At 39.3% G+C, this 27,027-nt stretch overlaps 1 protein-coding gene across 2 annotated transcripts; it reads left to right on the forward strand.

The window, feature by feature from the left end:
- The first annotated feature begins 17 nt into the window (after window positions 1-17).
- On the forward strand, window positions 18-25,956 carry CEP43 (centrosomal protein 43). Of its 2 annotated transcripts, XM_081187472.1 has the most exons (13): window positions 18-151; window positions 3,350-3,403; window positions 4,149-4,203; window positions 7,311-7,399; window positions 7,919-8,056; window positions 8,219-8,302; window positions 12,696-12,752; window positions 18,227-18,444; window positions 19,620-19,726; window positions 21,741-21,803; window positions 22,094-22,127; window positions 23,343-23,436; window positions 25,064-25,956. In XM_081187472.1, exons 1-13 carry the CDS (start codon window positions 65-67, stop codon window positions 25,136-25,138), a joined length of 1,155 nt encoding a protein of 384 aa, XP_081043598.1. In that variant the 5' UTR covers window positions 18-64; the 3' UTR covers window positions 25,139-25,956. The 2 variants fall into 2 exon arrangements, with proteins under 2 accessions (XP_081043598.1, XP_081043599.1); XM_081187473.1 differs by lacking the exon at window positions 12,696-12,752.
- Window positions 25,957-27,027: the final 1,071 nt, after the last annotated feature.

Raw genomic sequence — 27,027 nt, forward strand, 5'->3', positions numbered from 1 at the left:
GACGAATCTGCGGGGGCTCGTCTCGTCACTAGCTCAGTTTAGGCGGTTGTCAGGGAGAAGCAAGATGGCGACCGCGACGGAGGAAGACACGGAGCTGAGGGATCTCCTCGTGCAGACGCTGGAGACGAGCGGGGTGCTGAATAAAATCAAGGTGAGGAGCTGGCGGGGAGCGGGACGGAGGCTTTATGGGATGGAGGGGAGCGCCTCAGAAGTGCGTCGGCGTATGCCCGCTTGACGCCGGGAGAGGCGTGCTGTGCGTGGAGGTGCTGGTGGCGCGGCCCTCACGAGAGAGCGGGTCGACACCAACGGCGCTAACGGACTCCCAACTGTCATTCCCGCCCTCTGGACAATGCCGCCTAGGCATAAGTGTCACGCGCTGCCCTTTGCTTCGTGGCGCATGCGTGGAACTCCTCCTGAAGCAAAAAGGGTTGGTTGGTGGTCAGGAGAACATAACGGAGAGACTTTCTGCCCCGGAACAAAGGCCTGTTCCGCAGTGGCCAGCCAGGTGCTCCTGAGAAGTCCATAAAGCAGGACGTGGGAACTTTCTTTCCTGCTGTTGCTCCCCAGCATCTGGTATCCAGAGGCATACTATTTTCTGATTTCTCGATTGATAGGCTTATGCTCCAGTCCTCTTTTCGACCCATTTAAGTTGGTGACCATTCCTACGTTGGTGGAAGCAAGTTCCACAGTTTAGCAGTGCTGTGTGAAAAAGTCCTGACACCATTAAACTTTATTGGGCGATCTGAGTTCTAGTATTATGAGAAAGGGAGAGGATGTATTTTCGTGCTTTTTCCGCAGCATGTGTAATTTTATAAACTTTTCGTTCTCCCCGTTCTCACCTTTTGCTAAAAAGATTGGGTGACCAGAACTACACAAAGTATCCAAAGTGTGAACATAACATAAACTTTTAACAAGGCATTACAATATTGGCAGTTTTAGTCAATATTGGACGCAGTGCTACTGTCCCAGTCTCCTCTTTACCAGGCTAAACATTCCCAGCTCCCTCAATCATTCCTCATAAGGCTTGGTTTCCAGACCTTTAATCATCTTGATTGCCATCCTCTGCACACACATTCCAGCTTGTCAATATCCTTCTTAAATTGTGCCAGTTCACTCATATTGGGGAAAATAAAAAAATTCCTTCCAGTAGCACCTTAAAGACCAACTAAGTTAGTTCTTGGTATGAGCTTTCGTGTGCATGCACACTTCTTCAGATACACTGAAACAGAAGTTGCCAGATCCTTCTATATAGTGAGAAGGTGGGGAGGGGTATTACTCAGAAGGGTGGTGGGAATGGGAGATTGGCAGATAGCTGAGATGAGCTTGTTGACGACTCTTAACGACTGTAATAGGTCTTGGGGAATAATATTGGGGAGTTCCTTTTGGAGCTCCTCCCAGTCCCTCTTTGGTTTTGCTACCCTATCTCCAGATAAGTTATGAACACCACAGTGTGCACTTTTCTAAACTTGCACTGTAGGTTTTAAAACGACGAAAAACTGACTCTTTAAATTGATCTGAGGTCAACACCTACACTTCATAAGCTGCACTTAAAGCTCAAGCTGACCATACACTGACCCTGGCCACACTTCTGTTTGTTGATTGACTTTTTCACTTTAGCTTGGTCTGTGTTTTCGTTCTTTACAGTGTAGAAGTAGGAGGGGTCACTGATATTTAATACATAGTTGTTAGAATGTTTACTGTCAGACAGGCAGCATAGACAGTTACATGACATACTGTATATTAGCTAGAATGTATAGCATTTCCCCAGAACACGGGATATATGCTTTCCAATGGCCTTTTGGCATTATTATTTGGAGTTTGACCACTTCTCTCATTCTTTGGGATTACACACACATTACCCTCCAAGAAAAAGGTTTATAGATCTTTGTTCTACAATGATAAGTTAGCACAGTCATTTACTTGGGTTCATTTTTCAGAAGCAGATGCAGTGTGTGGCAGAGTCTCACCTTGCAGCATGAGTTCACTGATTCTTAAATAGTTGGGTAATTTGCTGTGTAGAGAGGGTAGGCATGAAGTGAATGTCCCTAGATGGAGTAGGAGAGAAGGGGTGTAGGATTTGAATTATGGATGAGAATGTGTCAGTAGAAAATGAAGACCCCAACAGATGGAGCCTGAAGAAAGGAAACTAATCCCATGGGTTAAAAAACTTTATTTTTTGCCAATTATTTTTATTGATTTTCTAAATTTCAACCCAATCTTCACAAATTATACCAAATCAATACAATTTTGATTAAATGACTTCCCACTTGCCTTTGTTGATGTGACCTTAGCTTCTAATATTACTGTGTTAAGTATTTTACATTATCTCCAGTTACAATCCATTACCCAAAATTATCCCTTGTCAGCTGTATTTTTAGCCATTTCCAGTTGTGTTGAAGCATTATTTAAAGCATTTACATACTTTTGTAAAGCTTCAAGTTAGAATATAATACCGTATTTTTTGCTCTATAAGACTCACTTTTTCCCTCCTAAAAAGTAAGGGAAATGTGTGTGCGTCTTATGGAGTGAATGCAGGCTGCTTGGCTATCCAGAAGCCAGAACAGCAAGAGGGATTGCGGCTTTCACTGCACAGCTGCTCTGGCTTCTGAGATTCAGAATATTTTTTTCCTTGTTTTCTTCCTCCAAAAACTAGGTGCGTCTTGTGGTCTGGTGCGTCTTATAGAGCGAAAAATACGGTACTTCTTTTCCTTTCATTCTGTGTATGAATTTTAAATACACATGAGCAGGATATCTTAAATGTTTTTTTCTTCTTGGTTTTATGTATCTAATTGATTTGATTACATATTTGTATTTCACTTTTCCAACAACAAATGCTGAACTCAAAGCAGTTCATAATAATCACAATAGCATTAAAAAACAACGTTCCAATCACTATATCAAACACAATATAAATAAAGCAAACAACAGCTCTTTGTGGAGTTTGTTGTCTGTTTGTATGTTGCTTTGGATTGCCCTGGGCAAGATAAACCAACTAGCAAATTAAATTAATAAAATAATGATATTGCTCCAAGTTCTAAACTGGCCACTTTTTACAAAGTGCAAAGTGTAAGTAAATAGAAAATCTGTGTCCCTAGACCCTTTCATGAGTATTGCAGGTTGACTTGAACACTTGAAATGTCATTCACATGGCTTAAGTGCTGCTATGTGGTTTTCTGTGTTGTAGTTTAAATGATGAAGATACTGTATCCTTAACCATATTTCTGTGTGAATAATGTTTCTGTGTAATAAATTGGACCCTTCTGTGTGAGGTTTGTCTTGGTATCTAGCTTTCTTAATATATAGTTGCAAAATGTTATACATTTATACAAATGCTGGCTCTCTGTTACAGGCAGAATTGCGAGCAGCTGTATTTTTAGCACTAGAAGAGCAAGAGAAAGTAGAGGTAAGGAGCTGCCAAAACAACTTTTCATTTCATATAGATGTAAAAAAGCATTAAGAAGCATAATAGAATCCTGTGTGACCTCACAACACAAGTTTTAGGGAGTCGAACAAGCGTCCCTCATTGCTATCCTTGGAAGCCAGCCTTCAAGTAGAATCACTGAGTTATTGTAGTTTGTGTTACACCTATGTCTTGGCTTGTGGGTCTTATTTGTTCAAGCATCCCAAAGTCTAACCAACTGTTTCTGTCTCCCAAGGTAGACAGTATAGTTTGAGATGCTGAACTCTAGGGTTACTGCTGCAAATTGAAAGAAGGAGGGGAAAACACTGTGTGCTTTCTGCTTACTTTAAAGTCTACAGTTGATGGAAGCCAAAGGCTCCAGAAAAAACAGGGTGTTGTTTCCTAGCCTTTGGCATCATCAAGTAGGTAAAGAATGAGTCAACAGTAAATAAAATGGTGCTGCTGCTGCCAACTTACTTCCAGAACTGAAATTTCAAACTTTGTGTATTGTTGCACAAAACATAGTGTTGGCTATTATTTAATGTTTATCCTGCTCTTTTCTTCCTAGAATACCCAAGTTCAGCTTGGTTTGGGCATTCAAAATTAATCACTGCCAAATTCTGGTACTGTATGATATAGGCGTGGCTTCACCATGAGGATGCATAAGCATTCATGTATATATAGATAATTGTTATCTACCTGTTTTATATCTCTGTAATCGTTAATTGTTCTTCTCATTTTTTGACAGAACAAAACACCTCTGGTAAATGAAAGTTTGAAAAAGTTTTTAAATACAAAAGATGGTAAGCTCTGTCTCTGCTAGTTAAAGATACCATATATATTTCCCAATTAATGTGTGGACACTGATGCATATCAGTGAGGGAGTTTCTGTGGTTCTTTGGTGATGTAAACAGGCTTAAATCACAACAGGAGATATCATTACAGTACTGTTCAAAGATGGCTCACTGCAGTGGAAAGTAGATATACAGCAAACAGGGGTTAGCCTGTCCTTCCATAGATAAAAGCAAGCCATAGACAATTTCTGGTTAGGTCAGAGCAAGGTTCACTAATGTAGAAGGCAGAGCATTCTGCAGTCTGTTGTCCAGGGAGTTTTTAAAGGCCTCATCTACAGCTGATGCCACTGGAGCTAACTGATGTTCTTACTTGCTTACCTTCTGTTTTTTCTCTGCCCTTTTTATAATCCCCTGCTTTTTTCTTTATACCTGAATTTTCCCAAACAAGGGCTTCTCCAAATTCTGTTAACTTTGCATCATCCCTCTTAATTTAGTTCAAATTCCATCTTGTCAGCATTTGGTTGACAGAATCTGCAAATTCTACAACTTTGCTATACTTTTGTTGGCTGCAAGTATAAGCATAAAACTTCAAGCAGTTTCAGAGTGAAAGTTTTGCTCGTGCCAGACCTTTGAATTATAAAACTGGAGGAAGAGAAACTAAATAGGAATTTGTAAGTGGATTAAAAGCTGTACTTGGACCTGGTACTTTTCTGTATGTTCTTGAGCAAATCATTCTTGCTTCTGCCTATGTAAAACAGGAATAGTAAGCTATCAGGATTGTTGTATTGTGTAAAGAACACAAAGATTGTAAAATATTTTGAAGATTTAAAAGGCTTAATAAATCCTTTATTCATAATAAAACCCAAACTCAAGTGAACGACATAGCTTTACAGTTAAAGGTCGGTCTCAGCAACCTCAGTGGAAACAAGACTGCATTTCATATTTAAATGTAGGTTATAGCAAGTTTGCAGAGTGATTATTTGCCACACTTGGGAAATGGATGTTTCCGGGGAAATGTTCTCAAGTTGAATTGCTAACCAATAATTGCTAGGGTTTTAGGCCTGAAGTAACTTGGAATTTACAGAAGTGTGTGTGTCCGAAATAAGACTTTAGTTTCTAGAAGATGTAAAATGGGTGGGGAACTGAATCTAGCCTACAGATCAGATCCCTGATTGCCCCACACACAACCCATGGGTCAACTTTGATAAGGACCTAAAATCTAAACTCTTTAAGCATTTAGGAACTTGTATATGACATCAAGTGTGTAGAACAGGTTTTCAAATTTAAATACCTGGGAGTCTTTTTTCACTACAACCTAAGCTGGAAGCCACAGATACAGTATTTACTAAACAAAGGGAAAACAATACTTTATACTCTACTCCAATTTTTTGCGGCCGACGGAGCCTCCCACATCCCTTCTGCATTGAAGGTATACCACGCAAAAGTGGTTTCCACCCTCTGTTATGCTGCCCCGCTCTGGGCCCCTGGGTCCAATTTAACATCGCTTGAGACATTGCAGAATCAGTTTCTCCGTCGCCTCCTGAAACTTCCCATGTGTGTGAGCAACGCAGCCATACGTCTGGAGTTAAGGATTGCATCATTGGAGACTGTCATCTGGAAGCGAGTCTTTGGCTATTGGCTGTCCAGCTGGCATAGGCTTCCCGACCATTACCTTTTCCAGTGCCTCTGGCAGGACGACTTTGTCAATCCGTGGGTAGGAAAAATCCAAGCCAAACTTCTGAGCATCGGAATTTCCCCAGCGGACTCCTTAAAGATGAACTTACGCTCAGCCAAAAGCCTTATAGAGCAAAGATTAGCAGACATTGAAAATCAACACAACCTCGCCTGGGGTGGGGGTGTCTGCTCCCCCAGGTATCACGGAATAACCCCACCACTTGGCCTTCCATCATACATGTCATCTCTTTCATCTGTACCACACCAACTTGCATTTATTCGTGCAAGGATCAATGTCCTTCCATCGAACCTGCTGAGCCACAGATTTTCCAGGGGTTTGGTGTCTCCGCTATGTGTGTGTGATGGGAAAACTGTTGAATCTCTTCCACATATAATGTTCAACTGTCCCCTACATAGCATAGCCAGGACTAAATTCCAGGGTCCTGTTTTATTGCGCTTGGTTGGCAGGCCTGTTGAGTCACATGCCACACTACTTTTGCAGGATACAGATCCTTCTGTAACTCTGCAGGTGGCGAGATTCCTGAACGCGGTTATCTCACACACAAAAACCACTAAAAAACAACAACAACATCAAAAACTAATCGGACAGTTATGATGAGAGTGCATGTCGGATCTCGTCTTCAGTTTTCCTTTTTCTGCGATCCGTCCCTTGGAGCTCTCCGGGCCCCAAGCTGTTATTTGGCTCTGCTCAGTGACCCACCCTTGCATTGTGGTGTTCACCTTCTGGTGTCGAACATATCGGTCTTTATGCCTCTGTCCTTTTATGTTTGTACATATTTTATGGGCTAATAGCCGTAAATAAATAAATAAAATAAATAAAAGACATCAAGTGTGAGGCAGGTGGGTCCAGTTTGTGGGGAACTGCCTTAAAGGCCAAATTTAGACCCATACTAGGCCACATTAGACCCATGGGTCAGAGGTTCCCCACTGCTGGTGTAAAGGGAAGTCCTCCCTGTCTTTGTAGCCCTTCATAAAGGAGTGTTTCAGAGTATATGACTTACATAGTACTAGGCCTTCCTCCACCTATTTCTCCATTCTTCCTATTTTCCCGTTCTCAAGTGTAGTATCACTACTACTAGATCTTCCTTTCCTTGTCTACCTTCAAAATAACCATTCAATGAAAAGGGTTCCCTTGCCTACAATTTCCTTACTGTTCCCCTGTCCCTGCCCAGCCTCAGTACATTTAGGTTTTAATTTTGAATGCCAGTTTGTTTGGGAGCAATTTTTAAAGAAATTCAATGAAATATAGGAAGACTTGTTTATTTACAAACAAATTCATTATTGAATGCCCAAAGCATTTTTTCACTATATCATACCTGTTTTGTAAACAGTAGCACTTAACTCACATTTCAACTGAAAACGTTAATAGTGAGTGCAAATGCTGTACGGGAAAACCAAATGTGGCTCATTTCTTTTTGTAGGTCGATTGGTGGCTAGTCTGGTTGCTGAATTTCTTCAATTCTTCAACCTTGATTTTACTTTGGCTGTCTTTCAGCCTGAATCAAGCACAGTAAGTAAGCATTTTAATCATTATAACAACACATTAGAGAATAACACATTATATTCATTTTAATTCTTATAACAACACATAATATAATAACACGTTTAATCATTATAATAACACATTATAACACAGTAATTTAACCAAAATGCTTGAAATTGTCCCATCCTCAATTTTGTCCCCAATTTCATTTTTCTGCATCATCTCTCCAGTTCATTAGCATGTTTACTTAGGAGTAGACATTGCACACAGTGGGGCTTACTTCTGATTTGACATGCATAAGACTGCAGTGCTAATCTGATTTTCCCCCTCCCCCCAAAATACAATGGAACACCGTTTAAACCTTTGGTTCTGCTTTTGAATAAATGGGGGGAAGATATTAATAACTTTAACTTGAATGTCATGCTCATGCACTTTAGGAACAATTTCTTTTTCTGTCAGTCAGCTGTCAAATCTTGAATTTGAGAACGAACAATTGTGTAAAATATATTGTGTTAATGGCCTGGAATGCTTTATGCTTATTTTTAGTTAAATGGGCTTGAGGCTCGAGAGAATTTAGCACGGGACTTGGGAATTATAGAAGCTAAAGCTACAAAAGAAGGGCCCTTACTGCTGGAAGTGATCAGAAGATGCCAGCAGAAGAAGGGAGTGTCTAACTTTGGAGAGGTAAGGATTTTGAAAATGTGTAGTATTTTAGTTATACTAACTTTCTTAATAAACTATTTATCTTGATGTAGGCATGCTAAACAAACTATGACAAGCAAATTAAATGTTTAAATTTTGGTGTGTTTAAAATTGTTTATTTTCTATTCTAAAACTATTATTTAGGTAGCCCCTGTAATATCTGATGGTGTACATTCTCCTCCAAAATCATCAGATGGAAGATCTAACATACACTCATTGCCAAGTAAGGTAAGTCAGAATACTGGAATTAAGCTTAATATTATTTGAGAAGCACATTTTCAAATTTCAATTTTTTTCTCTGTTCATTCTTGCCTATCAAGTATTTCATTTTGTTAATAGACCCTGTTTGACTTTCTAAACAGGAAGTAAGATATCGGGGAATGATAAAGGCAGATAATTGTTTAATGAAATAAAACCATAATCTGATGGGATGCAGGTATAAATTAGAAAGAAGTTGGGATGTGATATAAAACTAGAATGACAATGTGTGATGTGCAATTTTTGTTGCTACTTCATTTGAGAAGCAGAGCATGAATAGCTGAAAAGTTCTACTGCTTTTCTCCTGCACTCCTGCTGCTATGCTGTAGATAAACAAGCCAAAGTCTGGATGGCCATGTGATTCATATCCAGGCATGTGGTTTATCTGAAGGAAACAAAAGGTTACAAGTGTAACCAAAGTTTGTGCTTGGCTTATTGTTCATGGTTTGTTTGGTGAAAACCAACCACAAGCACAGGTTCAGCTGATATAACAGTTGAGGCTCTAGCTTTTATCTATGCTAGGAGAGAGAAGGAGCGCTGCGGAAACTTTTGTTTTAAATTGTGGTTTAATGTGATGTGCGAACTAGGCCATTGAAATTTAATGTGGGGGGCAGCCTGTACTAGCTTTGTTTACTTAAGGTTGCTTGCCTGATTTGAATATTGTGAATTTATTGAGTTACCTGTATTTACCTTGCTACATAATAAATTGTACAAGCCTGCACTAACAAGAGTTTGGCATACTTGCTGGGGAAATTACTGTAGTTTTGTAGACCATATGGACCATATGTGACTTGTTTATTTTCATATTTGTTCTTGTTTGTTCCTTGTATCAGATAAGGAAGGTTAGATTTTTAGTAGTGTTGATTTTTTATTTTTCCTAATATCAAATTACAACTTAAACAAAAGAACCATGGTGGCAGCAAGTTTGATTTTGTAAAGGCTTGTATCAGTGTTGCTCTACGTAACCTTGGTTGTAGGAGCAAACAGATTTAATGAGATACATGTCTGCGGGTAGAAGACTAACTGTTGTTGATTGGCTTTGAATATGGGGAGCCTCAAAAGAAGCAATCTCTATTTAGAAACTTATATTTCCTAAGGAGTGTGCCAGTACAAAAAAGGAGGTATTGACTATCCATCAGAATATTAAGATGAAATTTCACCCTTGATTATCTTGATTAAAGCTTTACATTGTTAGAAGAGTTACTGAGAAATTCTTTGCAATCTCTTTGCTTTTCTGTTTTCTACCTTGTCCCAAGAGACTCATGTTTCTTAACCAGATTCTTGCTTATTTTAATAAAGACTGAATAAAGAATGCTATACATAGAGAAGTACTGGACAGAGGTAAACTAACTGAAAGAATAGTGACTCCATGAATACCAGTTGCTAGAAGCCTCGTACTTCCCTTAGGCATCTGGTTGACCACTATGAGAGCAGGATACTGGATTAGGTGGCTTGATGGCTCCTTACCCATCTAGTCCACCATTCTATTTCCAGAGGCCAGGTGCTTGGTTCTTGATCTGCTGGAGAAAGTATTTAAGTACAAATGAGGATTCTTCCACCTCTCTTTGGGGAGTGTTGGGGTTGCAAGAGAAAATACCAGAGGGCAATAAGATGATCAGGTCATAGAAATCATCTGTTTTGTAGGTGACAATAAAAAACTGGCATGAACTGGTAAGACATCTGCTGGTGTTGCTGTGGAACAGAGAAAATCCTCTTACCAGCTAAACAGTTGCTGTAGCTGTGGTTAAAAGAGAGATTATGTATTCAGTGTAGCTATTATTGCTAGTGATGTGATGGTGAAGAGCAAAAGGTACCTTTGTTTTAGCATGAATGAGCTGCTTGTAGGACAGAGAACAGAGATGACTTTGTCTATTTGTAGAAACAACATTACAGAGAGAACTTCTGCCACTTACTTCATCAGTGAAGTAGAGCCCTGTAAATGTAAACCCAACCACACTCTGATGTGTTGAACAGTAACGTGTGCCTTCCTGTAAGTTAATGTTGTTTTATGTCACACAGCATCAATAACATTTTCCACCATGTATGCATGTATCAGAAAGCTGTTGCCAATCCTGACTCCCTAGTGCAATGCATTGTTTAATGTTTCTGTTTGCATACATTACAACATTGGAAAGTACATGTTAACAATTTGTCATGCAGCCCAAAGTCTTTGTTAATTTCTTGGAACGCTTGAAGTAGCAGCTGTTTGTTCTAGCTTTGGAGAGTTCCTTTTATGGGTTTCATTACCTGGATTATTCCCACAGCATCATTTCATATGAATCTTCCTTTATTGGGGGCAAGAGGGGATAAGCTGGATGAATTGGCCCTTTCTTAAATCTAGGTGAAAACTGTTCTCTGCACAATGCCTTGTGTGATCCAGAGTTAAAATCTTGACAATACCTGTTTTCTTTTTTAAAGGCAGTTTGTTGAAGAGTAAATATTGAAAGCAAGGTGGCAGTATATTCACAAAAATGCACTCCAATTGTTTTTCCCAAGTCACTTTTTTAAGGTTTCTAAATGTTTATAGCTAATAATACAGAACTTACTTCCAGTGCTTGGCTAATCATTTGGGATCACAGGAACTATTAAACTTAACAATGTGCCTAGTAATGTTTTTCTGAAGATAAAATGTTTTAGTGTTGTTTTGTAAGGACACTTGTAAGGACACTTCTTTTGAATCGTGTAAGAAGATTACAATTGATGGCTACCTTTTGTTAGGCTGCTGGGCAATACTAAAGTGTTTGTTTTTGTTTGTGTGTTTTAAATGATGTATTTCTGAACACTGCTAAAAATGACTGGTGGTCAAAAGGAGACTCATAATGGTACTGTCTGTGTTGAGAAACTGGAATATGATTTTGATGTCACATGCTAGAACTTTGTGGTTTGCTCAATTATACTAGCTTAAAACTATTTTAACTGGCATTACTTCCCACAATGAATAATGAAAATGTTTTGTTCAGGGTGTATAAGTAATAATTGTAAAATCTGCATACTGGCTGTGGTCTCATTTAAGGTTTCAGTCTGAGTCTTTAAGCACAAGTTGCACATCTGTGAACAGAATTCTGTACATAGCAGCAGAGGTTACATGACTCAAGGCATTTGAATCCTACCAAGTGCTTACAGTCTTCCTAGTAGATAAATAAATTGTCCTGTATAGAGATATAAAGCAACCAATTTGTTTTCCTCAGAGGGAAATTGAAGTAGTAATACTTTCTTATCAAACCTACATATATTTTATTACTTTTCACAACAAACTATCACCTTTTATAACTTAGCATGTAAAATTGTACTCTTTGGCATTTTTATGGAACTTGCACACTAATGCAATGCTCATTTACTCATATGTAAAACCCACTCTTTATTAGTGTAGCTTACAGCATCAAAAGTATAAATGCCTTAATTTTATGCAAGCAAAATGGTGAATGAACCCAGTACTCAAGAAAGAGAACTGCACTGTATTCTACCTAAACAGTGTGCACAGAACTTTTGCCATCTGAGAAATAAATAAACATTGAAAATAGAACCACAGATAATGTTGTAAACAGCATATACAAAATGGTTTCATACAATCACAGTATTACAGTCTCTTAGTTTATTTGGATACTGAGTTAAGCAATACATAACACATTTGAATGTTTATAGGTACAGTATACACAAGTATTCTCTAATTATTTAGATTATTTTACGTAAATCTTCATAGTGCACATCTTTTGTAAATTAAACCTGTATTAAAGCATTTCACTCATTCCAAAATTTCAGGATGGCTTCTTTTCAGAGTTTCCCAAAGTTTCCAATTTTTCTTTCCCCATGACCCAGGCTTTCATATCTCTAATCTTTTATCTAGAAGGTAGACTAGAAAACGCATCTCTCTTAAGAGGAGAAATGGTAGCTGCTGTCTAGTAACACTGGATGTATTTCCTGTACTATTCCAAAAAGTATATCCAAGTGTAGAGGACATACTCAAAATAGTTGTTTCACTTCCAAATATGAATGCTAAAATTTTACATGTGTGCTGGGACAGTGTAAGCAAAGTGTGGTGGAACACAGAATTTTTTCCTGTGGCAAGAAACTGGAAAGAAAATTTTGTAGATTATAATGCTTATGAAATTTATCAGACTCATTCATCACATCTCTTACTGTATTTCATTTGAAGCCTGTGATTATTTTTAAATAGGTGGGAGGTGACAGCTCATGAAGTAATCTACTGGTCAAGCAGAGAGAGAATGTTGATTAGTAGGCAAGGCTTTTAATCGGGTTTTTAGAGTGATAGCATAGATCTAACTCAATAATCTAGATTTCACATAACATAACCCACATATAATTTGTTTTCATTTTTGTGCCGTTATTTTATTCTTGTGCTCAGATACCAAGGTATAAAGGACATCGTAAACAGAAAAGGTGCTTGGACACAACTGAGCAGGTAAAATGCATGAGGAGAAGAAACTGACAGGTGCTTGTAGTTCTACCTTTAAGAAAGAGCAGCTTGCACTAAAAATCATTGCAACTGACTCATGGCATTTGGTAAACTAACTCCACAAATATGTAGATGTAACACAGACTCTGAGGCACAATATTAATTACATTATGTAAATTTAATGCAAAGCTTATTAATAAGCTTTACCTATATTTATGGAGCGGCTGCTTGCTTGCCTGCCCTCCTTCCTGCATTTCATGACTCTCCATGCGGTTTTTGTATCAAAAGGTCACATCTTTGGATTCCAAAACTTTAACAATTAGGTATCTTGACACAATATCATTCATTAATGCTACTGTATATTGTTAGTTCTTGGTTAACTGAAGGCCAGTTCACACATTAACTCATGAAATTAAACCGTTTCCTACCCACTTGGAATTCTGAAAGTTTCTACATACCAAATATTTAAAATTTGAAGCGTTTGCCTGACCTTCACTTTGCTGAGGATAGAGGACCCGATAATTTCCCCCCATCAAAGTGAGAGGCAGGCAAGCAGCTATCTAACTTTCCCTGCATAAAGGGAGAACCTTTAGGATTCCAACCAGGCAGAGTAGGGCTGACTTACATGTGGTTGCTCATTAAACATAGTGTGTACTGGTGCTGAGATAATGGAGTACAGTGGTGCCTCGCAAGACGAAAAGAATCCGTTCCGCGAGTCTCTTCGTTTTGCGGTTTTTTCGTCTTGCAAAGCAAGCCCATTAGCGGATTAGCGCTGTTAGCGGTTTAGTGGATTAGCGCTATTAGCGTCTTAGCGGGCTTAGCGGATCAGCTGTTTAGCGGCTTAGCGGATCAGCTGATAAGCGGCTTAGCGGATCAGCTGTTTAGCGGCTTAGTGGATCAGCTGTTTAGCGGCTTAGGGGATCAGCTGATAAGCGGCTTAGCGGATCATCTGTTAAGCGGCTTAGGATCAGCTGATAAGCGGCTTGGGAAAAGGGGGGGGGAGGAAAAAACCCCCGCAGGAACTCGCAAGACATTTTCGTCTTGCGAAGCAAGCCCATAGGAAATTCGTTTTGCGAAGCACCTCCAAAACGGAAAACCCTTTCGTCTAGCGGGTTTTCCGTCTTGCGAGGCATTTGTCTTGCGGGGCACCACTGTATATCTTGGATAATCCTGAGTGAATTGCTTTATCTGAAACATTTCAATTTGGCTGTTAGGATGTTTGGACCTGTCCCTTATACAAAAACAGCTTTGTGGCAGAGTTGCAATTAAGATTTCAGGGAATAGCCACCCATTTCCTGTTTCACTTACTTGAATACAGTATTGCTGCTCCTCTGCTCCACCCCCAACCTTGTGCATCTTTTGAAAGCCAGTCCAGAAGGCATGAAGAGAGCTAGGAAAGGATGCTTTTGGTGGTTTGCTGTTTTTCCTATGAGGTATCTATCATATTAGAGGGACGCGGGTGGTGCTGTGGGTAAAACCTCAGTGCCTAGGGCTTCCCGATCGCATGGTCAGCGGTTCAAATCCCCGCGGCGGGGTGAGCTCCCGTCTTTCGGTCCCAGCTCCTGCCCACCTAGCAGTTCGAAAGCACCCTTAAGTGCAAGTAGATAAATAGGTACCGCTTTATAGCGGGAAGGTAAACGGAGTTTCCGTGTGCTGCTCTGGTGCCGGTTCGCCAGAGCAGCTTCGTCACGCTGGCCACGTGACCAGGAAATGTCTCCTGACAGCGCTGGCCCCTGGCCTCTTAAGTGAGATGGGCGCACAACCCTAGAGTCGGACACGACTGGCCCGTACGGGCAGGGGTACCTTTACCTTTACTTATCTATCATATTCCCTTCCTTACCCTGTCCTGAAGGAATGGAGAAGGCAAAGACTACACCATCAAGTAGTGTATTTTATTTTATTTTATTTATTTTATTTGTTTGTTTGTTTGTTTGCTTGCATATAAAGTCTATAAGCCTTCCTGTAACAGAAGCTATTGGGAGATTAACAAGATAAAAAAGGAACACAATTACAATTTAAATGTGGTAAAAAGCAGATAATAAAAACAGGTATCAAGTCTAAGGACAGATCACACCAAAATAGAAAGCAGAGAATCAAAAACTAGAGCACTAAATCATATAAAACAAAGGGATAAAGTCCACAAAGTGTAAAATTACCCAAAAATTAAGAAACATGGAAAGTAAAAATGTATTTGCCTGGCACTAAAAATATGTTAAAGTAGATACCAGCAAAGTCTCTCTAGGGAGACCATGCAACTATCATGGGGCTACTAGCAAAAAACGTATTTTCACGCATAGCTACTACCTATACCTCAATTGACAGAGTCACTTAGAGCAGGCCTTGGGTTATGAACTGAGGTTCCATTGCGTGCATATAGGAAAATACCATAAGGTTCTTTAAAGGCCGAGTAATGGATGACTGCACTTGACCTTTAGTTCTTTTTGAAACACTTTACTGCCATTGGTCATAAGATGGTTTGAGGGCTAGCAGGCATTTGTGGGATTGCTTTTTTTAAAGTGTTTCAGCATTTTTTCTATTCTGAAAGCAGCTTTTACTTTCAGCTGGTCACATCTGCACTGTAATGTAAAGCACATGGCTTCCTCCAAAGAATTGTGGGAACTGAAGTTTACCCACATGCAGACACACTCATACACAGAAAACCCTTAACAAACTACAGTTCCCAAGATTCTTTGAGGAAAGCCATGTGCTTTAAATGCATGGGGTGGATGTGACCTAACTCTGAACCAGCTTCACTGGAGTGTATTCAGGATGAAACTAGACAGTCCCCAGCTTTGTCTTTGCCTCCTATTGTGTGAATGCTGGTGGGGTGGCGGGGGACATTTGCATGTATGCAGCGATGCTTAACCTTTCTTCCACGCTGTGATGCTTTTCTATTTTTTATTGGTTTCTAATTTGTTCTTAAGATCATATTTCCCTGGATTCATTATGTCACCTCCACTATTCTAGAGGCTTCCTTGAGCAGTTTTTAATGAAAAGGCAAGATAGAAATATTTTAATAAATTTATCAGTTGGACAGATAAGCAGAGGAAACTGCTTTATACTGAGGCTGACAATTGGTACTCCCAGCAGAGTACAGCTTACACTGTGTAGCAGTGGCTGTCCAGAATTTCAATCGGGGTTTTTTCTAAACCCTACCTGAAAATGCCGGGGATGGAACCTGGAACATTTTGCATGCAAAGTACATGCTCTTGCACTGAGCTGTGGCCACTGCCTTCTCATTTGCAACCTTTTTCAGTGGCCATTTCCCCCTTATTGCCAGATCAAAGATAAAAAATGGACCCCCAGCTGAAGAATTGGGTAGGAATGATAGGTGGGGGGAAGGAAAAGGTTAAGCACTCCTACTCTCTGATACTGCACTAAAACCCACCTTAACCCCCTCCCCAATATTGCTATTAACTATATAGCAGGTGTTTGAGGAATGATGTGCCTACCTGTTTGCATTGCATAGTTTTTTTCAGCCTGTAAATCTTTATCAAATCTTTATCTTTGGGTATCATCCTTCTAGGATGCTGCTACTGAGAAGTGGTAATAGTAATGCTTAGTATTTGTATACCACATTTTAAATGTTCAGAATAGTTTTTAGATCATTCATCCAAAGTTGTAATTTGTTTGATTATATGGAAATTTGCATTAGTCAGCCTTCAAAATCTAGATGAAATTTCTAGATGAGCGGGGTAATGGCAATTTACCTCCTAAAACTACTAAATTGGTTTCAGAACTGGTTACAATGAAACTGACATAAATGCTTAACTATAAAATTAATCAGATTACTAATACAAAAATTCTATTGTAAAAAAATTGTAGCTTTGTTGAATTGTGAGAGCCCGAAGAAGAGTTTTTGATACCACGCCTTTTAAATTTTTAACTCTAGTACTGTATATGTTTTATATTGGGGTAAGGGACCTGAATTTAAAAGTAATCGCTGACACTCCTTATGCAGATATTGTTGGCATCTGTCTGTCTTGGGAAGAGTGTGCCTTTGGGAGTAAAGTCAAACCGTTGGAGAGTTAGCTGCTGTGGCTGTAGAGAACAATACAGTAGAGACATATTTTATTACAGGTGGGGCAGATGGGTTTTGGTGCTATAGGTGTGCCATGGCATTTATTCCCTCTGCTTCTCAAAGTGGTCGTTCCTCCTCTGGTCACTACTATGGCTATATGACCTGACTGTCTCCAGGCACTACAATTGTCTGCAAGGGATTCCCATACCAGCCTTCATGTCATATTTGCAGACATCTATCTTCCATTCTGTGTACATGACCAAACCAGTGTAGATGTCACAGAGACAGGGTTGCAAACATGCTGGGAATGTGGGCTTGGGAGAGCACATCTTTTTTTGACATTTTGTTTTGCCATGTGATGCTGGAAATCTGCCTGACGCAGCACAAATGGAAGGCATTGAGGCATCGCTCCTGGCGGGTGAAAGTTGCCCATGACTCACTTCCATAAAACAGTGTACTCAGTACAGAAGCCTGGTAGACCTTCATCTTGGTATTGGTTCTTAGCATCACATTTTCCCATACCCTTTTGGAGAGGTGAACCATTGCTGTAGCTGCCTTGCCAATACGATTGTCCAGCTCAACATCAATTGAAAGGTTGCTGGTTATGGTGAAGCCCAGTCTACCACCTCAAGCATGTGGCTGCCTATGCTGATGTGTGGAGTGCTGGCTTGGAATGCTGGCGATGTCCTAACCCATCAGGCTGATAATGAGGTGGAACTCCATGCAGGCTTGGGCAAAATGGTTGGTGCAGATGTGGAAATAAATTTACCAGTCTTATGAATGAAAAATGATACTGCTGTTTTATTGAGTGCTGCATTTTATTTATTTTGCTTCTATTAATCTGGTAATTTTAGGTTGAAGTCCTACATCTATTTAACCTGGGATTTAATTCCATTGAAGTCGTTGGGCTTTAGGATGGTATTTAATACTTCTTCTAGATAATATTTTTATGTTGCCTTGGATGCTCATGCAGTGTAAGGGTTATATATCCCATATAAAATGAAGCTGCCAAGTAAGTGTGTTTTAGGATTATATTGTAAAATTGATTTGGGGCTCAAGTGAGTAGCAAACATCTCAAAAGTTTAATAACTATAACTGTTACAGGTTAATAACTATAATAACTCATTAACTTTTTATGGTTTTATTATATGGCATTATTGCCATAAACATACTTTGATTTTTTTTATGCTACAGTGGAATACACATTTTAAAAAAATAAATAAATGGGAAACCTTTATCTTTTAAACTTCTTTCTTTACAAGATTGTGAAACTGGCATTTCTGTCTACACATTGCAATCAATTTAACAGATAATTGAAAAACTGTTGAAGTGACATTGTGCCTACATGACTATTGATGTACTACTGTATGTTCTTTTTTTTGTATACAAAAATGGATTATAGCTCAAGGGAAGCAAATTATATGACTTGTTTAAGGAAATGGTTTGTTTGTTTTTTTAGGTTACTGGAACAAGTCATAGTGATACAAGCATCTTGTCTGGAGAAGCAAAGAGCAAAGGCAGCATTCACTCCTTACCCAATGAAACAAAACTAATTTCTCAACCAAACAAAGATGTAGATACCAAAGAAAAGAATAATCTAGCAGTAGGAGAAGATGATGCAGAGGGAGATTCCTTCTTTGATGATCCCATACCAAAACCAGAACAAAGTTATGACTGGTAAATTGAATGAACTACAACTATAAATGTTTCCTTTAGACAACAAAATAGTTAGACGTTTTAGGCTGGAGGATGCTGCACTTTTCTACCTTAGAATAAATGAAAAAGAGGGTACATGTTTTGCACAAATTGTAGAAGAATAGTTTGTTGCAGTGCCCATAGATTGCCCTTGTGTTTCCCCCATTTACAGAAATCGCTTTTTTCAAAAATAAGAAAATATATTTCCTACTTGACAATAGAACCCTGTAATTCAGAAATATTTATATTCATGTTTTTATATAAGCAGATGTATTTTGTGATGATGACACCATAATGGCTTCGGTGTGTTTGCAAAGGCTGGCAGTGTCAGGACACCAGTGCTTCAACTTAGAGAATGATGGATGAAGCCCTGCATGCAGCAGAGCTTCAGAACATTCTGTCTAAAAGTAGCTTTGTACATCAACTAAGCTGTCCCAGAAACTAAATGGCACTCCAAAACCCGCCTCCAACACAAGCCAACACTGATCAAACTCAATGTCACTGCATGACAGAAGTGAGACTTGATCAAGCAGATGTTGGACTAGCTCAGCCCCTCCCTAGTCTTGGAATGCTCTGTTTCAGGGCTTTCTGCTAACTGCTGCCTCCAGGCATCCCACCAGCAGACAGCCTGCACTTTTGGCAGCCTGCAGAGTCCAGCTTAGCTGGGAGAGGAAAGCAGAAGACACTTCAACCCTGTCTAAAAGTGAACAACAATCTGATGTATTGAGGGGTGGTGGTGGATTGCTCTGCCCACGTGCAAATGCTATGTTGTGCACAGAATATTTTCCTTGAGGCAAGTGGAAAAATTGTAACAACCAAATGGTTGTTATTGCATACTACTTTATACAGGTTCAAGGAATAATCAACTCTGATGCCATGTCAACTCAGATCTGCTTCTTCTGAAGAAAATTTTACTTGAATTCAAAATCATAACATGGTTGATACAGTTTATATTTACATTTACATCTGAATCTCTTCCTCTGAGTTATGTTGATAAAACATCATATGACATAAACAGTTACACTGAAGAGGCTTTGGAATAGGTGAGAATGTGTGCCAAGCTTTTCTTGCCATATTTGGCATTAAGAGCCATCATTCATGACTCAGTCTGAAGCAGTTAAAAAATGATGTATCTCCCCCTTCCCTCCTTTTTAAAGGAAGAATGACTCTATCAAGGAAGGAAATGCTTCTCTTTCTGATGTACCACCTATAAAGACTGGTCTGAGCTCTTTGTCTGGAGCACCTCCTCTAAAAAAGTCTGACAGTAAGTTGTTGAGTGAGAAATTACATTCCCTTGCTCTAAATATTATAATAATCTTGCATTACAAGAGCATACCTTCACTTAGCTTTGTGCTAGATCATTACCATTCTGGTGTTGTTGTAAACAGTTTAAAGTTATTATTTTGCACCAGAAAAAGAGGATAGGTACCTAGCTGTGAGAAATGCTGTGCAACCAGGACTAGTTGGCAAATAGTGATGTGGTGTTCTTGTGCATTGCTGGGTTGCAGCACGTTACTCCTGACAACCAGTTCAGATGCTATAAAGCTAACCTGTGGACTTGCAGAAATTGTTGAATTCCAATTCCCATCAACTAGCATAGCCAGTGGTCAAGAATGATGGGAAATGCAGTGCAGTAACACCTGGAAGGCCACAGGCTAGTCACCCATTCTGTATAGAATCCATTCAAATTTCTGCATCCCCCACTGTTCTTGTACATAGGTTCTAATTTATATAGCATGCATCTTTCTTTTATATGATCTGCTGACTATTATAATGGACCCAAAGCAGATTACAATTTTTAAAAAGAATCTGTTCAATCAGCAAAACAATTAAATAACATCTTAGGCACATTTTCATTCTATATTTCTTGGATAGCTACAGTGGTGCCTCGCAAGACGAAAAGAATTCGTTCCGCGAGTCTTTTCGTCTTGCGATGTTTTTCATCTTGCGAAGCACGGTCCGTCACAACTGTGCCTCTTCAAGCGGCTTTTAAAAAAAAGCGCAAGACGTTTTCGTCTTGCGAAGCAAGCCCATAGGGAAATTCGTCTAGCGAAGCAACACAAAACCGAAAAACCCTTTCGTCTAGCGCGTTTTTCGTCTTGCGAGGCATTCGTCTTGCGGGGCACCACTGTATCAGTTTTCAACTGCAACAGTTAGCTTTTATGAAGTAGGAGAATGAATTGGCAAGTATGTTCTCCAGTATTATATGAAGATTGCATTCACATGTCACAGTAAGCTATAAATCATGACTTACTGTGCACAAACAAATCTTGCCTGCTTTTTCTTCTCCCTACTCATTGCTAGGATGAAAGAAACCAATATTGTTGGCTTGGCATTAAACCAGGGATCATGGTTTATTTCAGTACAAACAAACACAGTCTATAGCCAAGGTTTTTTCTTGGCTTACTGATCATATTTTGTTTCCTCCCAGTCAATGGCAGTCAGCGGGACACCTGGCAGACACCTCTCGCACTTACTAGGAGTCAAGAGGCACAGGGAGCTCATGGGGAGGGGGGGAGCAGGAGAGTCAGATTGGCTCCACCACTGGACCCACACAGTGTTGAGCTCCTCACACGTTGCCCCTTTCCTGCTCAGAAAGCAGTACTGGTGCTTGCTATTCAGAAGCCAGGTGTGCAGTTCAGCCTTCACACCAACTGCAACTGCTTCCAGTCCAAGCAGGAAAGGAGTAGTGAAGTAGCCTCGGTCCAGTACATCCAGTACATCCACTCCCATCGTTCTACCCGGACACTGAGGTCCAGTGCCGAGGACCTTCTGGCAGTTCCCTCACTGTGAGAAGCCAAGTTACAGGGAACCAGGCAGAGGGCCTTCTCAGTAGTGGCACCCACCCTGTGGAATACCCTCCCACCAGATGTCAAAGAGAACAACAACTACCACACTTTTAGAAGACATCTGAAGGCAGCCCTGTTTAGGGAAGCTTTTAATGTTTGATGGATTACTGTATTTTAACATTTTGTTGGAAGCCGCCCAGATGGGCAGGGTATAAATAAATTATTATTTTTATTTTATCATTATCATTATCATCATATTTATTTATTTTGTTTATTGGCGGGTTATAAATAATAAATTGTTGCTGTTGTTGTTCATACATAGTAAGCCATAGTAAGAACATGAGCATAGAAAATCAGCATGGCTGCTCTTAATACCAACATAGCAACTTCACATTTTCACTCTGTCATCTATCTGGTTAACATGCATTTTAAGTAGGTTCTGTAGGAAGCAGTTACACACTTTTGATCTTCCTAACCTCTGTTTTACAGATGCAAACTCAATTTTGAAAGATGTAAAGATGATGAATTCTAAATTTGGATCACTTGAACTAGGCAAGTAGCTCTTCTTAGAAGGACACCATTAAGAACTTTTTATTGCCACATCTTGTTTGGTAATTGTTCAGACAAAAGATAAAAATTATTTCTATGCATAGATCAATAAGTTTGATGAAGTGCTTTGCAGCATGTTAAAAGCTGTTCTAAAGTTACTATTTTTCAGGGGGGGAATCCTCATGGTCCTATTTTCATTGTTAAACTAGGTTGATAGCAAACACATCTTTCTAATTAAATATTGCATGTAATTTCAAGTTTTCTAATCCTCCATTTTAATTATTTATAAGCAGGGGATGAAGAGGAATATGCTGATGATTTCAATAGGTAAGAGAAAATTCAGAGTGGTATACTTCAAGCATTTATTTGCATTTGATATAAGTTAAAAAGAATGCCCATTATTTTTCAAAAAGGGTTTAAAAAGTTGTGTTTCCATATAGCTATACACCACACAAGCATTTTCAAACTATTTACTGCTCTTTTATTAATTTCTTGATGTTCTAATACTCTGGGCATGTTCACACATTATGGAAAGTCATGACTAGTGAACATGCTGATAATTTCCAGTTTGCTCCTTTTGGTTAACAAACCATGATCCTTGGCTTAGTGTTGTGTCTGAGCTGGGGATCATGTTTGTTTCACTCTGCACAAACCTTTGCTCCAGGTAGTGATTTGTTTGGAGTGAAACAAGACCCTGATCCCTGGTTCAGATGTAACACTAAGCCAAGGATCATGGTGTTTTTCTCCTGCTTGCTAATAGAAAGGAGTAGAGTAAAAGCTATCTACATGTTCAACATAAATTATTAGCCATTGATTACTATGACATGAACACAGCCAATTATGTGCTTCCAATTTTGATGTGTGAAAATATTTTTTTTTAATGAGCTGTCTTGGTTGGTTCTTGAAGTCAAGTATATATACGCTTCCTTAAGTGATCACATGGCACCAGCAATTCTTTATAGAATCACTTTGTGGGATGTGGGGAGCTCCATGTAAGTCACTGGTACTTTGAAGTAATGACTCCTGGTACAGTGGTGCCCCGCAAGACGAATGCCTCGCAAGACGGAAAACTCGCTAGACGAAAGAGTTTTCCGTTTTGGAGGTGCTTCGCAAAACGAATTTCCTATGGGCTTGCTTCGCAAGATGACAATGTCTTGCGAGTTCCTGCTGGGTTTTTTTCCTCCCCCCCCCTTTTCTAAGCCGCTAAGCAGCTTATCAGCTGATCCGATCAGCAGATAAGCCGCTAATAGCCCTAATCCGCTAATCCTTCAATGGGCTTGCTTCGCAAGACAAAAAAACCGCTAGACGAAGAGAATCACAGAACGGATTCTTTTCGTCTTGCGAGGCACCACTGTATTTGATGAATTTACTTTAATGTAGGATCTTTTAAGCAGTTCAGCCCACACGTAACTTTGAAATTCAACATTTTATTTATTAGGTATTTAGAAATGTTTCTCGTAGATATTTTAATTTATAAGGTGTGCTTTAACATTAAAGAATAGAGCTTTATTGTTTCCATCTTTTAACTTTCCCTCATGTCAGTACTAGTCATCGGTCAGAGAAAAGTGAAGCCAGCATTGGTGAAGAAATAGATGATATTTCCGTAGAATTAGACGACTTCAATCCTAGCGATAAAGTATGTATATTATACTTTACATCAGGGTGGGCATGTATCCATTTTCATTCTCAGTAGAAAGCTATTTGCCTAGAATCCTATTTTTGTATTCTTAAGGTTTCTTGCAAACATATCGTTATTGTGAGAAACTGTTAAGCCAAACAATAGCTGTACCTGTTTGCAACTGTGTTTAAGGGACTCTTGCCAAGTGCCACCTAGTGGGCTACCTACTTTTAGTGGGATCCTCGCTCCCCAGGCGGTTTACTTGATTGCAGCAGGGGTACTCCAAACAGTGCCTGGTGGTTGAGTTTGGGAATCAGCATTTCAATCCCACAGTGCCCCAGAGCAACACTACATCAGGGATACTGTAGGAAATTTAACTGATGGCTCTCAGACCTAGCCTTGCAGCACTGATTGGAACACCAGGCAGGGGGATGGGATTGAAGGACAGGCTAAGGGGAATGGGAGTTCTAGTTCACAACATCTGGATAGTACCACATTAGCAACCCCTGCCTTTTTTCCTTACTGTGCAGAATGAGTAATGTGTGAACTGAGCTCTGCTTAATTTATTTGAATGTAAGATCTCCTTAATAATTGCAGTATATTCTCTATTTGAAAGAGGATGAGAGGTGGAGGTTATGGTTTCAGGGATACCACATATTTCAAGAAGCATAGCACAGTATAGCTCACACATGCTTTTAAAAACCATATGGTCAAAATAAGGGAGGGAGGGGTGGTACCTGAAACATATTGAGATTTTCCCAAGTAACTAACAGTCTCATGTGCACTTAATAAAGATTAATACTGTTAAGTCTACAGTTCGGGCAACAGAATTATCTGTATGATCGGCATCACTGTTCTCTTACCTCAGGAGTATTCTGTAGCCTCTCTGTACATTAACAAATGCCATTTCATTCTTCATTTTGCTTCAGTAGCAACTATATATTGTAAAAGTTCATTTTTTTAATCTTCACTGAAAAGAAATTAATAATGTGTTTGAATATATGAAATTGCTAATATATTTCCTCAACTATGGATGAAATCCATCATCTTGCCAGCAAACACAGTGGAACTTCCCCTTCTTCTCCTTATGCCTGCATCTGCTCCATCCTGCACCACAATCTGCTGCAAAGAGTCTCCCAATCTTCTGGAGCAGATTTTAGGGGCATGCTGTAGTGAAGAAGAGAAGGGGAAGCCCTGTTGGTAGCATTACAATAATAAAATGAACACAAGCATCAGCAGTGGCACAAAGCTTCTAAATATTGATTTTTAAAATATGCTCTCTTTCCTTATTTTACTGGAAATTTAATGTACTAAAGCTGCTATCCTATACAAGCTTTCCTAGGAATATGTTTCATTGAACTCACTGAGACTTACATAGGGTTGCCATTTGTCCACTTTTTCCAGGACATGTCCTCTTTTTCACAGGTAAAGTCGTCATAGCAAATGTGTCCTCTTCTTTGTTCTTTAAAATATGGCAACCCATATAGATAGATAGTGGTGTGTTGCCTCTTGCTCATAGGAAAGTACTTGAGATCTTCTTGATAGGAGTTTTTAATAGAAGATAATGTTTTAAAGAACAGCTTAGCTATAAAATACACTGGATTTTAAACATCAGTTAACATTTTAATATTTTCTTTTCTCCTAGCTTGAAGACTTCACGCAAGATTTCACCATTTCTCAGTTAAGTGGTGAAGCAGATTACTTAGAGGATGTTGCATGAGTAGAACAAGCAAAGATCTTAATTTGTTGACTTGAAGAACTTTGTAGACTATATTTTAAGACAATCACTCTGCTGAAATATCCCCTCCCAAATTGTGCCTTGTGTTTCAACAGAAACTCCCCCAACAAAGTGGAGTTGGGAAAAGAGTTTTTAAACTTGTAAGAACTGAAAGAAGAAGTAATTTTGGAGCGTGGTATTGCGGTCTCGTTAAGCTAATTCGTATGTGTAATATGTCAAATATTTCCCAGAAAGATGTCCGTTGCAGGCGACAGACACATCAAGATGATTGATCTACAAGAATTCATAAGGGAAGAGATCTACAAAACAGATAAACAGTGGCAAACATGGCTTAATGTCATGGCAACCATTTGGCTTTTTGCTGAAGAACAAGCAGTATTTGAGCTTGCTCTTCTGTTGACCTAATTAAAATTACAGTTTTTCTCTCTTAGCTGTTGAAATTACTTTAGTGGCCAGGAGATATGAACCAAGATCTTCAAAACTGACTCGTTAGATTGCCTAACGAGGCATATTAAAATACTTTAGTGGCTGAATCATGAATCCCTGTGGTTTCTAGTAAGTTGGTCCCTTGTTGCAACTTAGGTGCTTAGTTTTGCATGGCCAAGATCACTAGGTACTTCTGAAAATTGCAGCTGGAATATGAGCCTTAACTCTAAACTTATTTTTATATATTTAAACATTTGTTATTCTAAGATAGCCTTTTGTTTGTTAATTTAATGAAAGCTATAAATGGTTGTTAGCATGAGGGTTTTTTCTTTGAAACACAGCTTAATACTGAATAAAACTATTCCAAGAAGGACTGTTTTAAAGTTTGGGAATGTTATGTGATGAGAATCCTTCACTTAAAATGATTGCGTGTGTGTGTGGTCTTTTGTTTTTTATGTGTGGATTTGAAGAGCATTTAATCTGGGCCTCTCTGAAGTTGTGGATCACACCTCCTGCATCAATTTGAACCTAAATATGTAAAAATGGCAAACATCTAAAGCATCCCTTTGTAAATTCATTGAAGCCCCCTATGCAAATTAGCTTTCAGTCCTAAAAGTGTGTATATTTGCCTCACTTATTTCAAAGGGACCTGGATGTATGTAACTGCAGAATTGCAGCTTTAAGCTGTAGTTCACCAAAGAATGACAATACAAAAGCTTCCAAATAAAGCACATAGGGAGGCTGTGTAGTGGTTGGTGGACTGCTCTGGTGGACAGCATTAATCTCAAATCATGCCCTACCACAGGGGGACTTGTTTGTGAGCAAATGTTTGTGGAAACAGGTTTTAACCGTAAGCTTTGTGAAATAGAGTCAGTGATGCAAAAGTTGATACAACTTCAGCAATACCTGCTGCATGATATGTTAAATTAAGTCCTGGTCATTTTGTGAAACTGAAATTAAAAATGTAATTCTTTGGGTACTGCAAAAAATTACTTCTCAGATACATTAAGTAAAAAAATAATAATATAGCTTCTGTTTGAGCAGTTGGCTTCTTGATATAACAGTTATTCTAACAAATGCCAGTAAGCATTTATTTACTGTATTTGGCAGTATACTTTAAGGTTTAAGTCTACAAACTACTTTCTTAGTAGTAGTTCTGGTAATCAGGAATGTTGTGATTTGTCCATTATAGTTGAAGACCTAAATTTCACAGTTACCCTGGAACCTCTATTTGTGACCATAATCCGTTCCGGAGGTCCATCCGGAGGTCGAAACTGGTCTCTGGGAGAGGCGGCGGTGATTGCCCGCTTCTGTGCATGTGCAAACGGCGATCGCCGCTCCTGCACATGTGCAAACGGCTGCAAACCCACTGGTTACTTCCAGGTTTGCCGTAAGAAGCGGCGGTGGAAAGTAGAGGTTCGACTGTAATTGATGTGATAAAGTCT

This window comes from Podarcis bocagei (assembly GCF_964188305.1).
Source record: "Podarcis bocagei genome assembly, chromosome: 3".
NCBI lineage: Eukaryota > Metazoa > Chordata > Lepidosauria > Squamata > Lacertidae > Podarcis > Podarcis bocagei.